This window comes from Ciconia boyciana, chromosome 2, assembly GCF_034638445.1.
Source record: "Ciconia boyciana chromosome 2, ASM3463844v1, whole genome shotgun sequence".
Taxonomy (NCBI): domain Eukaryota; kingdom Metazoa; phylum Chordata; class Aves; order Ciconiiformes; family Ciconiidae; genus Ciconia; species Ciconia boyciana.
Genome location: NC_132935.1, coordinates 154012916 through 154026753, shown reverse-complemented (window position 1 = coordinate 154026753; position 13838 = coordinate 154012916). Strand labels below are relative to the sequence as shown.

The 13838-nt window shown below is 40.1% G+C and overlaps 1 protein-coding gene across 2 annotated transcripts in view; it reads right to left on the bottom strand.

Moving 5' to 3' along the window:
• Positions 1-13838, bottom strand: part of CCNY (cyclin Y) — a 131130-nt gene that overhangs the window by 39277 nt on the left and 78015 nt on the right. The window contains exon 3 of one of the 2 annotated variants that reach the window (XM_072854652.1): positions 8473-8507. The exons of the other annotated variant lie outside the window; for it this stretch is intronic. Coding sequence (XP_072710753.1) covers positions 8473-8507 — 35 coding nt within the window. The remainder of the gene's footprint in view (positions 1-8472; positions 8508-13838) is intronic. 2 annotated transcript variants of the gene reach the window in all.

Below are 13838 nucleotides of genomic sequence, written 5' to 3'. Positions count from 1 at the left end.
TGAAAAACTTGATTTAGAAGGAAAAACTGAAAGACCAGAGAGGTTTTCTCCAGGAACAAAGCAACAATACTGGCCTTAAGTCATGTTGAAGGGAGCTCCAAAGGGAATGTTGTTCTCCATGACCATTGTGGATGGGATAAGAAAGAGCGGGCTTATATTGAACGAGGGAAAATTAAGATTGGACATTAAAGTATGAGAGGAGGTGATGGCAAAAAAAACCTATCACCTTTTCCTAATGGCAGGGACAGCTTGAGTGACTTGAGCAGTGATAGAATCTCCATCATTGAAAGTTGTAAAGAAGAAGTAAAACAAACATATGCCAGGAATATCTTAGATGCTCTGAGGCAAGAATCCAGACTGAACAACCCCTTGAGATTAAGGGGTTTTTTTAATATATTTTTATATATATATAGAAATTTTTATATATAGAAAATTTATATAGAAAAATATATATATAGAAAAACACAATTTTCTATAATTTTGTGATTTCTTTTGGTGGAGAGGATTCGTAGCTCTTTACTCCAGAAGCTGTTGTTAGTTTTCTCATTTCAACCAAAGACATTCATTGAGAAATGCTGGCAATATAGGTTACAATGAATACATAATAGCAGTTTTGTGGAATTTCTTTCTTTACAGAAGAAGATGTATAACGGAAAAAATTGCTTTATAACTTGCCAAGCTTTTACATGTGTTACAAAACAAGCTCTAAGAGATCAAGATTCAATCTAATGCCAGGTGTTTCTAGCTCTTAAAAACAGCAGTTTTCCCTTCTTGCACAGCTAGTACTACGGAAATATCACTGCTTCATTTTTCTCCCAGCTTCATCCTGAAACTTTCCAACTTTCCAAATCACATTTGTTTTAAGATGTTTGAACAATATGATTTACTTGAAGCTTACATAAACCACATCTTATCAGAAATAGAATGGCTTAGTTTGCCATCAAAATCATACAAGCTCTGCAGAACTGCTTCTGTGTACCCGCTATGAAAGGAATCACAACAAATTCCTAACTAATTCACAATGAGAAGACATAAAAGGATGAATTTCTCTCAGCCTTCATTTTAGCATCACTCAGAAATTAAACCTAAATTTGTGGGGAAAGGGGAAGTGTTGTTTTGTTTCTTTTGTTGTGTATTTCTTTTGTTAAAATGCTCATTTCAGGGTGTTTTTGGGTAGAAACATCTAACGGACGGGTGCATACTGACCAAAACTCACACTCAGAATTGACCAGAAAGGGTACCAGCCAGCTCTGTCCTGGAAGCTCTCTAGCCACGCTAGTATGGCACTCTGCCCTGATGCTCAGCAGGATTTGTTCCTTTGGGCGCAACGCTTCCCTAATGAAGCTATGCAGCTTTTGTACCAGAGCTGGCCTTCAGCCAGGCAGCTTCCAATTTGGCAGAGGAGCTTTAGTCTTTTTCGGTGTTCTTTTGCACTTGTCCATCAAAAGATAATTTGCAGCTTCTGTCCTAAATAATGATAGTACTGTCTCTTCTTCCATCAAACCAGGTGTAAGTTATTGCATGATTTTAAAAGTTACTATTAAATAGTATTTTCCCCCACGGAAAAATTGAGGCCGGCTTGCACCCGTCTGTGGAGACATGCCCATTAGCTTGCAGGCAGTAGAGGCTGGCCAAAATGCTAATAGGCAAAACTGGCATGTACACATGAAGCCAAATTACAACCCCAAGCAAAAATACCAGGACTGCTTCTGACTTGGAAAAGGCAGGTTCCTATCTTGGGGATCTTCTATTGCTTCAGGACATGATTTAGTTCTGACAACATTTTTCACAGAAGAAACATGATTTTACAGGTCAACGAAGTGTTTCCAAAATCAAGCAAGCCATGCAACACAACTCTCTGCATGACTCTGCAAAGCTCTGCGTTTATTTTCATCTTGCATAATTTGATACTACAGCACAATTGTCTACGTTTAGTGGCTAGATATGGGTATATTCACCTAAACAAAAGCTACAGAAAACTGCACCATTGTCTGCTTACCTTTATCTGCCAACATCTACAATAAAAAAAAAGATCCAGTCCAACCACTCTTAAGTAATACCCATTGTACCTCATCGGTCTATGACATGATTCAACATTGTCCTCAGTTGATTAGTCTCACCAATGTTTGATAATGTCCAAAACTGATGCCTTAGACTAGATCTGTACTTGCAAGTTTTTGGCCTCAAAGCTTGTCCTTACTCATGTCAACTATCGAAAACTATGCCAGAGTACCACCGACCTCCTGGGGGACTCAGCAACCACCGGTAAACTCTTTTGCAGCACACACAGGCCCTACTTAACCACTGATAAAGCACCCTGTTTTACAAACCTGAAAAGATTAGGTATTTCTTTGAACACTAAAAGCAGCTCAAAGGCTTATATTTACATAGCGTATAATTGCTAGTGTTGTGCAATTTGACCAGAGGGACTTTACTAGGCTCCCAGCACAACAAATATTGTGTAGCAACCTTGTAAAAGAACTCTCCTGTGTGCTCTCATTCCACCTTAAAAGTTATTTTTTGTTCCTCCCCCTACAAAAGTTTGCCACTTCATATAACTTATTGCCTTGAGGCTGACAGGAAAGGTAAAATTCTTCACCCTAGAGGACAGGAAAAGAAGCAAGGGGCTGAAAGACATTAGAAAAAGCATTTCAAACAGTAAGTTTAAGCAAGCCTTTAAAGAAAACCTGTTGATTCTAACTTATTGGAAGCCTGAAAAAGCATCTTAAACAGCATCTGTTAGGAATGGCATCAGTATAAGAAATCTGCTAGATAGGCCAGATGGCCTAAAGGCCCCCTCTAGACCTGGGGGGTTTTTTTGTGATCTTGGAATAGCAAGGAGTAAAGACCAGATTAAGCAATCTCTAGGAGAGCTTCAAGAGCACCTGAGAAGCCTCTAATCTATCTTCCAGTTTATCTTGTTCTTCTCTTTGAGTAAGGAATGTTAATTAAAATATCTTAAGGAATTTGGACAGCAATTATAAACCTTTATAATAGCCTGCCTCAGGCACTTAACAAAAACAACATTTCACATTTTATGTTCTGCTTTGCATTTTTCACGGATTAAAGCACTTTTTAGACTATGTTCCCATTTCAGCATGTACCATATTTACTCTTATAATCACTAGCTGGAAGTGTTTGATTACCAGTCACATGCCTACTAGTTTTACAATCGGGAAGCAGAACAGCCTCTTTATCCACTCTGACAGGAAAATTTGGGGGCTACACAGGAGCAAATACCATACATCATTTCTAGCATGCAAAAAGGCTCACCGAAATTGCTTGTGTCACACCACATACAGCAAAAGACCCCTCCATTCTCCACTAGTCCCCATCAGCAGGACTGCTGCTGGGAAGAAGCCTCCCCTGATGTGAATCACTACAGAGTCACTTACAGGGACCAGGGTTCTGACACGAATGATGCGCAGGAACTTTTCCCCAGGATGCTGAAAAAATTTTCGTCTATACACAGAGATGTTAGTTCTTCTACTTGGAATGATAAAACCAGTATTAGTCTGCTAGGATTTGAACATCTAGTTGATGGGATAGCAGACTGGAAGTCATGTCCAGATCCCTAAACAACACAATGCTGAAAAAAAGCTGTTGCTGCAAGTCTCCAGAATAAAAAAAATGCTGAAGCTATTACTTCCCTCTTCCGCAGGATTTCTCTTCCTTCAGAAATATTCCAATATGCAAGAAGTCCCCCTTATTTTTAGTGGGTATTACTGCTCATAAACACAGACTTAACTTTAAAAGTGTATCTTGTCAAGAAGAGAAGAAAGTACTTCGGCAAACAGAGTATTTTCATCTTGTCTGAAAGGGAAAGTTTCTAGCAAAAACTTGATAGAGAACTCACAGAATCATTGAATAGTTTGGGTTGGAAGGGACCTTTACAGGTCATCTAGTCCAACCCCGTGCAATGGGCAGGGACATCTTCAACTAGATCAGGTTGCTTGGAGCCCCATCCAGCCTGACCTTGAATGTTGCCAGGGATGGGGCCTCCACTGCCTCTCTGGGCAACCTGTGCCAGTGCCTCACCACCCTCATGGTAAAAAATTTCTTCCTTATGTCTAGTCTAAATCTACCCTCTTTTAGTTTAAAACCATTACCCCTTGACCTATTGCAACAGATCCTACTAAAAAGTCTGTCCCTATCTTTCTTTCTTATAAGCCCCCTTTAAGTATTGAAAGGCCACAATAAGGTCTCCCTGGAGCCTTGTCTTCTCCAGGCTGAAAAACCCCAACTCTCTCAGCCTGTCCTCGTAGGAGAGGTGCTCCAGCCCCCGGATCATTTTTGGGGCCCTCCTCTGGACCCGCTCCAACAGGTCCATGTCCTTGTGCTGGGGGTTCCAGAGCTGGCTGCAGTACTGCAGGTGGGGTCTCACCGGAGCAGAGTAGAGGGGCAGAATCCCCTCCCTTGACCTGCTGGCCACGCTTCTTTTGATGCAGCCCAGGATACGGTTGGCCTTCTGGGCTGTGAGTGCACATTGCTGGCTCATGTCCAGTTTTTCATCCACCAGTACCCCCAAGTCCTTCTCCACAGGGCTGCTCTCAATCCCTTCTTCCCCCAGCCTGTATTGATACTGGGAGTTGCCCCGGCCGATGTGCAGGGCCTTGCACGTGGCCTTGTTGAACCTCATGAGGTACACGTGGACCCATTTCTCGAGCTTGTCCAGGTCCCTCTGAATAGCATCCTGTCCCTCAGGCATGTCAACTGCACCACTCAGCTTGGTGTCATCTGCAAAGTTGCTGAGGGTGCACTCGACCCCACTATGTCATTGATGAGGATATTATTTTTATAAGATATTATTTTTATAATCAACTTTTCCCTCCCCTGCCTTGCTCTTCTCCCCTGCAAAAAAATAATCACCCAGTACAAAGAACTAGCTACTGCAAACAATAATAAAAAATTCACTCTTTCTCCACCCCCCCCCCCCCCAATACCCCATAAAACATGTCTTCCTGTTTGCTTTCCTTGTACAGGCAGAGATACTGATGCAATCTCTCCTCTCTGAAATAGGAAACGCCTCTATCTCAGTCTGCACCTTTATCCCCCTCAGCAGCTTGACTAAGCAGATTAAAAGACAAGACAAGTGCACACTGAAGCAGCATTAAAGCCATAACAAAAAACAACTGCCAGTTCAACAGGAAAGGGAAGTAGAGTCTGCTGCAACTGCTTAGAAATTAAAATAGGCTGGAAGAAAGCAAACACGCCAGGTACGCTGTAGGTAGTTATGCAAAGGATCCAGCACCACCCCCAACCTGTCGCCTTTCTCCCTGGGCTCTGTGGGAAGACTGAGAGACGACGGCTTCTCCATAGCACCCTGTCACCCCCACTTCATTCCTTCCTCCTTGCCTTCCCCACCCCAAAAAAAGAGCAGCTGCTGGCTGTTCCATCACACCTACTGACAAGGTGAATCTGAAACCTGGCAACTGCCAGCCCTTGACAAAGTGCAAGAAATCAAAGCAGGAACCCACTATTTGTATTTGGGCATGAAAGGAAACTATTCAGCCAATTAAAACATTCTACAAAAAAGAGCAAGCAAGAAAGGGAAAGAAAAGTGGTGTTATACTGAGAAAGTACATTTTTAAATGAAAAAGTCAGTATTAATTCATTAAATTAATTTTTTCATACATAACATTTTGAAACTGTATTTGTATAAACTACTATTCTCATCTATTACTACACAGAACTAGACAAGCAGTTAAAGAAGAAAAAGCACAACATTTCTTGATAGTTCTCTTGCTAGCCAGCCACCCTGACCATCTGGGAGATGTTCAACTCTGCCTGCAAAATAACCAATAAGATATTGTACAAAAGGATAAAAATATTTTGTTGCCCATCTTGGTTATTTGTCACAAAAGGAGAATAAGTATAAAAGACTTAGAAAAGAAGAAAAAAAAAGATGATGTTATGGAAAAACTACAAAAGAGAAGAGTGCTGCATTATGGTGTGGAGTTCCTGCAAAAGGAAGACAAAAACGCTGCAAAATTTATGTCCTCTGGCTTGTTTCCTCCAGAGCAGATGTGGGGACCCAGAACTTCACATCAACAAGGAAACAGATGAGTAGCAATACCTCCTGTTAGAAATGCACTGAGCACACACTGAAAAATGGGGGAAAAGAACTGATCAAGAAATAGGGTATATCATAAATTTGCTTATCATACTACCCATCATTAAATACTACCCATCTACTACCCATCATTTTTCACATAGATTTATTAAATCTAACTATTTCCTCAAATTTCTTCAAACAAGGCTGTCTAGGAAAATTACGATGATTCCCTGCAGTCTACAAACTTAAACACAGTTCCCAGTTAAAGGCCACAGCAACCACTTCAAAAATGATCACCAGTTTGTGCGTCAGCTTTAGCAGACAGAATATTTAGGAGGTGCTGAATGAATACTCACAGGTGTGCTGAAGTCAACCATACATCTCAATAACAACTTAAATATCACAGGCCCCATTTGAAAATATAGCTTATCTATGTGTATTGGCTAAAAAACTTAACTGACTTGTAAGGACACACACAGAGAAAGCCATGGGAAGGACTTCAGCTTCATAAAGGTTATTTTTAGCTTTGTGATCCAGAAGAAGTACTTTTAAGTACAAAGGAGTCAGACTTAAGGTAGCAGTAAACCAGACTACTGGGGGAAGTTTACATTGCTGCAACCTTAGCCAGTGCTTTGAATGATACTTAAAAAAAGGAAAGTAGGAAGAGGTTTAGCGCTTAGGTTATCAACTGCTTGAGCTGCTACATTGAGCTCCCAACAACACAACTCCTCAGTGATATGATCATCCTACCCTTTTCTGCAACAACTCCAGCATTGCCTAAAAATATTTTATACCAGGGTTTGCAATGGTGTGCTTCCAACAGCATTTGTAATACTCATCTTTGTGCAATCTGCCAGATGAAGCCACTCACAGTCTGCCTAATGCAGAACACATCTTTTATATGACATGAAATGATTCAGGACACGTGAGAATTTCATCCATGACACAAGGTGGACACAGAAGCTCAGTTAATTCCTTGCTTTGCAGTGTCTATTTTTTTTTTTTTTTTTTTTTTTTTTTGCATTGAACCCTCCAAGTTTGAGGTTAAAAAGACTGCTGGAAGTTACTGAGCACACATTATTAAGTTTACAGGAATCCAGTGCATTAACTTTACAAGTATTTTTATGACAATGCAACTGCACTGCAAACCACCCTCACATGCACTGTAAACAATGGAAATGTTTCACAGGGGAATAGAAGGTGGGAAGCACTGAAAATATCTGCTAGCCTAGTGGGGCCAAGTTTAAGGCTTTTATAAGCCTCACAGTATTTAATGACTTTCTCAAAATCTTAACTCTTGGGAAACTGAAAGTCTCAGCTTGCTTTTGAAGCCAGGTGGCAGTTTCAGAAACACTCAGCACAAACCATTTCTGCCAACAAATGAAGCAGTCCTGCCTTCTCACCCCACTTGGTGGTGGCTCATTCCTGCCTCTGCGCCTCCCTCCCTTTCTGCAGGAGCGAGCCCTGAAGTGAATCACATTTAGGAACACATCCATTTTAGCTTTTAGCTGTGCTGAATCTACCTGCATTCGTGCCCCAATCCAGTTTACCTGGAGCTGCACAAACGTTCGCCCCAGCACAAAGGGATGCAGAGGCTATAAACCACATCTGCTTCTTTCAGCAGCTGTAGTGGCTTAAAAATGATTCATGAAATTATGGCCTATATTTCCAGATAGAGAAAAGTTTCAGAACTTCTCCCCATTTCACCCTAAAGGCAAATACCATTTGGGAGACTATTAGTTCTTTCCCGCCTCAATTTTACTGAGGCGTGAGTCCAGATATTTCAGCACAAGACTTAACATACTGGGAACTGCACTGGTCCCAGGTGCTTCAATAGTACGAACAATACTAACTGGGGCAAAGAGCCCAGTCCCATACCCAAAGCAGGCTACAGGGGATTTGCTCTCTGCTTCACCGGGAATTTGATTCAAACAGAAGAGAACTAAGCTGAAAAATGCCCAGGGTACACAAGCATATCAAAACCCCATCTTCGCATTTGGCATGTACCACATATCAATCCACATTTACATTGCATCAACACTGGTCAGGGACTTCAGAACTTCTGTGTAAACATCAAATGCTGCAGCTCTCTGCCAAAGCAAACTTGCATAAAAATGCAATTTAAAGTTTTGAGAGTTTTTATAATAATTTTAAAAATCATACTAATGTGTGCAGCTCTTTGTCCCAGGTACCAGTTACCTATGCACACTAGTTGTGAGCATGATACTGTCTTCAAACCAACAGATCCGTTCCACTAACTCAGTAGCCGAGACCTATACTTCTGGATCCTGATGCAGAACAGACATTTGAAGCATCAGCACCCTCTCACCAATATGGAAATCAAGTGTGATAACTCTTATTTACTGTATAATATAGACAACAAGGAGAAAGCTGCATAGCGAGGCATTTTCACTTACGTGGTTTATATAGAGACTCTTGCGTTTTTCTCTCACTGCAAAAACACAAAATATGATAGAAATATTACATGACTATTTTTCCCGATCAAGCTTCTTATATACCATTTATAATAAAAAGAAGAACAGGAGGCTATCTATGTGCAACATTATAATTGCTTGTGCACTAAGTATATTTATATATCAAACACAGAAGGAACATATATCTGTACGCATAAAGGCATTTATGCTCACTAGTGTGGTGATGGATTAAAATTCTCATCCATTTGGGTACTTCACCAGGCATTGGTCCTCATGGGAAAGTTAATAAGCAGTAAGCTACAGTCTGAGTTAGCAATGGATTAGCCACCCTTCTCCGGTTCTCTGTGTGGGCACTCCTGAGCCACCAGTGCCTTCGTGCAAGGTACCTTGCTGCAAAGTGGCCTACGCTACCTTGCAGGTATGAAAGCACCTAAACAGCTACACCATGGAGTTAGCAAATTCTCATCATAGCTTACTGTGCACTAACTCCCATAGAGCAGCCTTGAAACCATATGCGTTACATCACTGCCTTCCATAACGATCAGGTGCAAGCCTGGAACTATTACTCATGTCGGATATAACCATGAAAATGTATTACTTTGGTGAGTATGAACCAGTCACCACAAGCAAGGGTTGCAAGTCAAAGCCACAATTAGCCAAAATATTCAGAAAGTAGACAGCAACAACAAGGGAGATAGATGTATAGAGCCTTAATTGTCAGGCAAATGTTTATTACAGCTGATTAAATATACTCTATTTAATTTTTTAACGCACTTTCCCAATTAACTCACCCCATAGAGAGCCTGAGGAGCTCTGTTCCAGTGAAAATACCACAGCATTTAGGATACAAGTCTGGAGGCAACTAACACATAAATCAAACTGCAGGATTAAAATAATAATGGTTTCATGCTGTAGGTGATTAAATGCACTTTGGTGCACCATGATTTAAAAGCTATGCAACCCAATGCACTTAGCAAAATAAGAGTGTTCATAATGGTGGGATAGCCTGTCCATTCCCTGTTGGATGAGAAGCCATTATTTGTGATTTTTTATAAGCAAGCAATCTCACATAAACAAGGTTGCATGTGTGAATACTGTGAAATAATTGTGTTTAATGCAGACATAAAATGAAAAGAAAATAAGAAAAAACTTTTTAAAATCCTTACATAATTTTCCTCCCAGGGAGCAGAAAGGAGAATCACACATGACAGATGTTAGCCATGTCACTTAGCACATGCTCAGATCCACAATTATGGACATTGTATAAGAAACAGAATTAAACAGGAACAGCAGGAAAATTCTGATCGTCTAGTAAATAGTTAAACTGCTTGATATCCTGCTAAAACACTGCACTACACTTAAGTTCCACACACTGCATTTATCACCAGCAAGAGACATAAGTAATCTAAAGGGAAACAACAAAATTATGGTAAATACTCACTTCTAAGAATTGCCAAAGTATTTGTCTAGTATTGCATATTGCAATGTACAGGCAGTAAACAATTCTGATAAGCTGCATGTGAACCTAATAGAGTACATAACTGAAAATGAACACCTATTAACTTCAAAATTTTGAACACGGTTAAGTATTTAACAGTGTTTTAATCACAAACAATAATACCACATACAAAGTTCTTATGGACAAAATCTTATAAAGACAGCCTGCACATACACTCCAAATTCCATTTTAATCACCTTTTTTCCCCTACCTTAGTTTTTCTCTTTGGTATTTTCCCTTGTATCCATTATTCAATTCCCCATGAAAGCACAATCATCTATTTACCAAAGCAAGAATATCACTCACAGCTCATTCCCATTTGCTATTTCCAATCTCCAGAAGAATATATTAATGTATTTATACACACCCCTCACTTCTCCCTGCTCAAGCACTGCTTGTGCTGCACATTCCTCTAAGCACCACATTGACCTCCTTTCCCCGATCTTCCCCATATAAGAGAGATTCAGTTAGCCTGGATTCTCCGCTGAGGGACTACGAGGCGGCAGCTGTGCTTTTGTGCTTCTGGCCCACTCCGCCATAGCGTAAGGCTCAACTCTTTCCAGAACATACGCCAATGGGGAGCCGGGCATAGCAGAAACCCATTTGGTCACAACCGCTCTCTTTTGTGATCACAATCTTCTCTTTAAACAAGGGAAAGACAATTATTGCAACAAGGCCAAAGGCCACTTATGCCAAGCTAAAATGACTGTAAAGAGGTAATTCCATCACTTGGCTTCAGTCAGTTTGAAGATACTTTGCACTGTTCACCCAGCACAGCATGGTCTTCAGCAGACCAGACCGTAGTGTTATAATTAACCACCACTTTGTAGCATAAACACCTAACTGCAACTCCGGGCTTTTGGCTTTCAAGCATGGGGTTTTGACGAAATGAAGCTGAACAGATTTAGAGTCAGTTTAAACAATTAAACTTCTACTTTCTTTCTAACATTTTAAAACTTTAAACATTCAAACATTTTAAAAGTCGGAATGGAACTCTTCAAGTGGAGACTGAGATGCTGCCAAATTGTCTCAGTTTTCCTCATTTTAAGGTCAATGACCTGTTCCTACTTTTGCAGGCACTTTCAATTGTTATTGTTGAACTTTCACAACAGTAGGAAAATATATTATCCTGAAATAAAAGGGAGTGAGGAAATACACACACACATACTCACATATATGTACGTGTGTGTGTGTATGTACGTATGTATGTATTTTTCATTGAAACTGTAATAGAAACTTACTTTGTTCAATTTCTACAGACTATCTTAATGTTACCCTTATCGGGATCAAAGATAAAAATCCTTGAGGATTACATCAATAAAAATGTTTCGCATTTTGGGAGTTTGCAAATCATTTCTTTTTGTTTTATCTGAGACAGGAGACTGGTCCTGGTTAACTTTAAAGAGTAAGCGCAGCTTACGTCACTTCTATCCACTATATAAATACAATTTCAAAATCCTCTTTGTCTGAAGACCATTGTTGCACTGATACTGCAAAATTTAACCAGTACATTGAATGTGTAAAGCCTAATGTAAGTTAGGAGAGGTGGACAGCTGTAACCCATTCACAGGAAAGACCATTACCAGCTCCCTGAAGTAGCAACCGTTGCCCTCTTGCTATTATAAGGAAAGGAAGTTACATTATTGGAGTGCTAAGATTTGGAAACCCTGCCTTAACCACAACCACACACTAAATAGTGTATGGCTTTTCAGTCACCTAGCCCATCCTGCTTACAGGCCAAACTCAGCAAACAAGGGAGAACTTGCATAAAGCACTCACAGAAGTTAAAAACCTAAAAGGTGATATTCTTTACCAGCTCCCTAAACAGGGAGAATTACTCATGTAAGATTCAGCACCTAGGAAATTCCCACAAAGAGCTGGAAACATTTAGAAAAGCTACTTTAGTTAGGAATCGAATTAATATTTATTGCTTCTTCAACTTCCCTACAGATTCCCTGAACTCTCAGGTAATTAAGGATGCATCCAGACTATCGACTAAGAGGGACAGGATAGATTTAGAAGCTTAGCATGGCATCCAAGCTTCACAGAACAATGGGAAATTCAGACCACATAATATCCAGAGATGCCATGTCCTGTCTCATTATATTTGAGGTAGTCAGCTTGTTGCTTTTCACTCGCATGTTGATCACAAGCAGGTCAAGCGCAGCTCCTATGCCAGGACAGTACTACAAGATTACCAGTGAGGCTGAAAGAGTACAGGGCTACTAAAAAGCCAAATGTGGAACTGCCTGAAGGTAATGTTGCCAAGTCACTCTAGCACATAGTTATGGACTTGGCCCTTTCCCACTGTCAAAACACGTGGTGAACACCCAAGAGTCACAGCCAGATCCTGGATGAAACCTTGAGTCCTGATGTCCCTCAGCTCTCCAAGATGTGTATTTTAAATGTCTGCAGTTCTTGTCTATAGAAATATCTTCACTTACAGTCAACAGGAAGGTTTGCCAGCCCAACACTATGCAAGTAAGGGAGAGAGGTAGTTACATGACCAAGTTCAGTGCTTGCAACATTGCCAGCTCAGCTCTCCCCCTTCTACACGGACTTAAGAAGTCTTGGGGGTCCCCTAGGCTCCACAGCAGGCTGTCAGAATACAACCCTACACACCCTAAAAAACCCTTATATTTTCCCCTTAACAAGCATTTTACTGCATTTTGGTGTCAGGCAACATCCTTGATTAGTGCGGTAACTCCTGCAGCTCACTTGGTTCCACAACGGGCCCAAAGTACAGCCAAGCAAAATGCTTACTGCTGTGAGTTGCCCCACCAGAACGGGATGGTTCTTGGCAATACATCAGCAGATAAATGTTTGCAGAATCTTCTTCCTTTTGTACAAGCAAGATAGACTTTGGATTTTTTCCACCATGATCCAGCATAGCTGAACAGATCTTACACTCCTGTTGATAACATTTCTATATTGTTTCACTAAATTCATTGTTCTCACTCAAAAATATGTTCTTCGTATTACTTAAACCAGAACGAAGTTTCATAGACCAACTCTAGCATGGGTGTAAACTGTCATTTTAAAAAATGCTTAAAATTAACTACATACTGTAATAAATTAACCACTATCACTACAAGTAAGAATAATCATCAGGTCTGGTCTCTGGTCAAAATTTTAGTTGTTGGATTTGGGATTTTTTTGTCCTTCTTTTCAACAAGCTGTAACGAGAAACATGTAGCATCCATATGGGATTATACAGTCTCAAAACACTATAAAAACACTATAAAATAGACATCAATCTTCATAATACAGTGTACTATGGCAATATTATCATATTCATTTTACAGACTACCAAAGCAGATTAGAATGGTAAATCACATCCAAAACCACATAATAAAGCATTGACAGAACCAGGGCTGAATTCAGAAGGACAATCTGAAGGGCAAAAGAGGTACTCACGTAATCAACTCTTCAGTTAGGGCCTAAATGTATATCCTTTTTGTTCTAGTCATGCTCAGAAATTAGCAAAAAAATATACAGTAAGTGAAAACTACGTTATTTTTAAGTGATGTGTTTGACACTGCAATTTACTATGTAAATCAAAAATGGCATTTATAGGCAGCAGAAAGAAGGACAAAGAATTCATACTGAACAGTCAGAATTACTATGTAGAAACTGCTTTGGAAGTCTTGGTAGAAAATAATGTGTTTTGCATGGATTATTCATCTAATTCTAAAACAACATGTCATACATGTCCAACAGGGAATGAAAGAGCCAGAATAAATAGCTTCTGTTCTACTAACTCTATCAAGAGGCTTGCTTAACAGATGTAATTCCAGAGGGACCATTTTGTCTATGAATAACAAAAAATACTCCAGACAAATATACAATT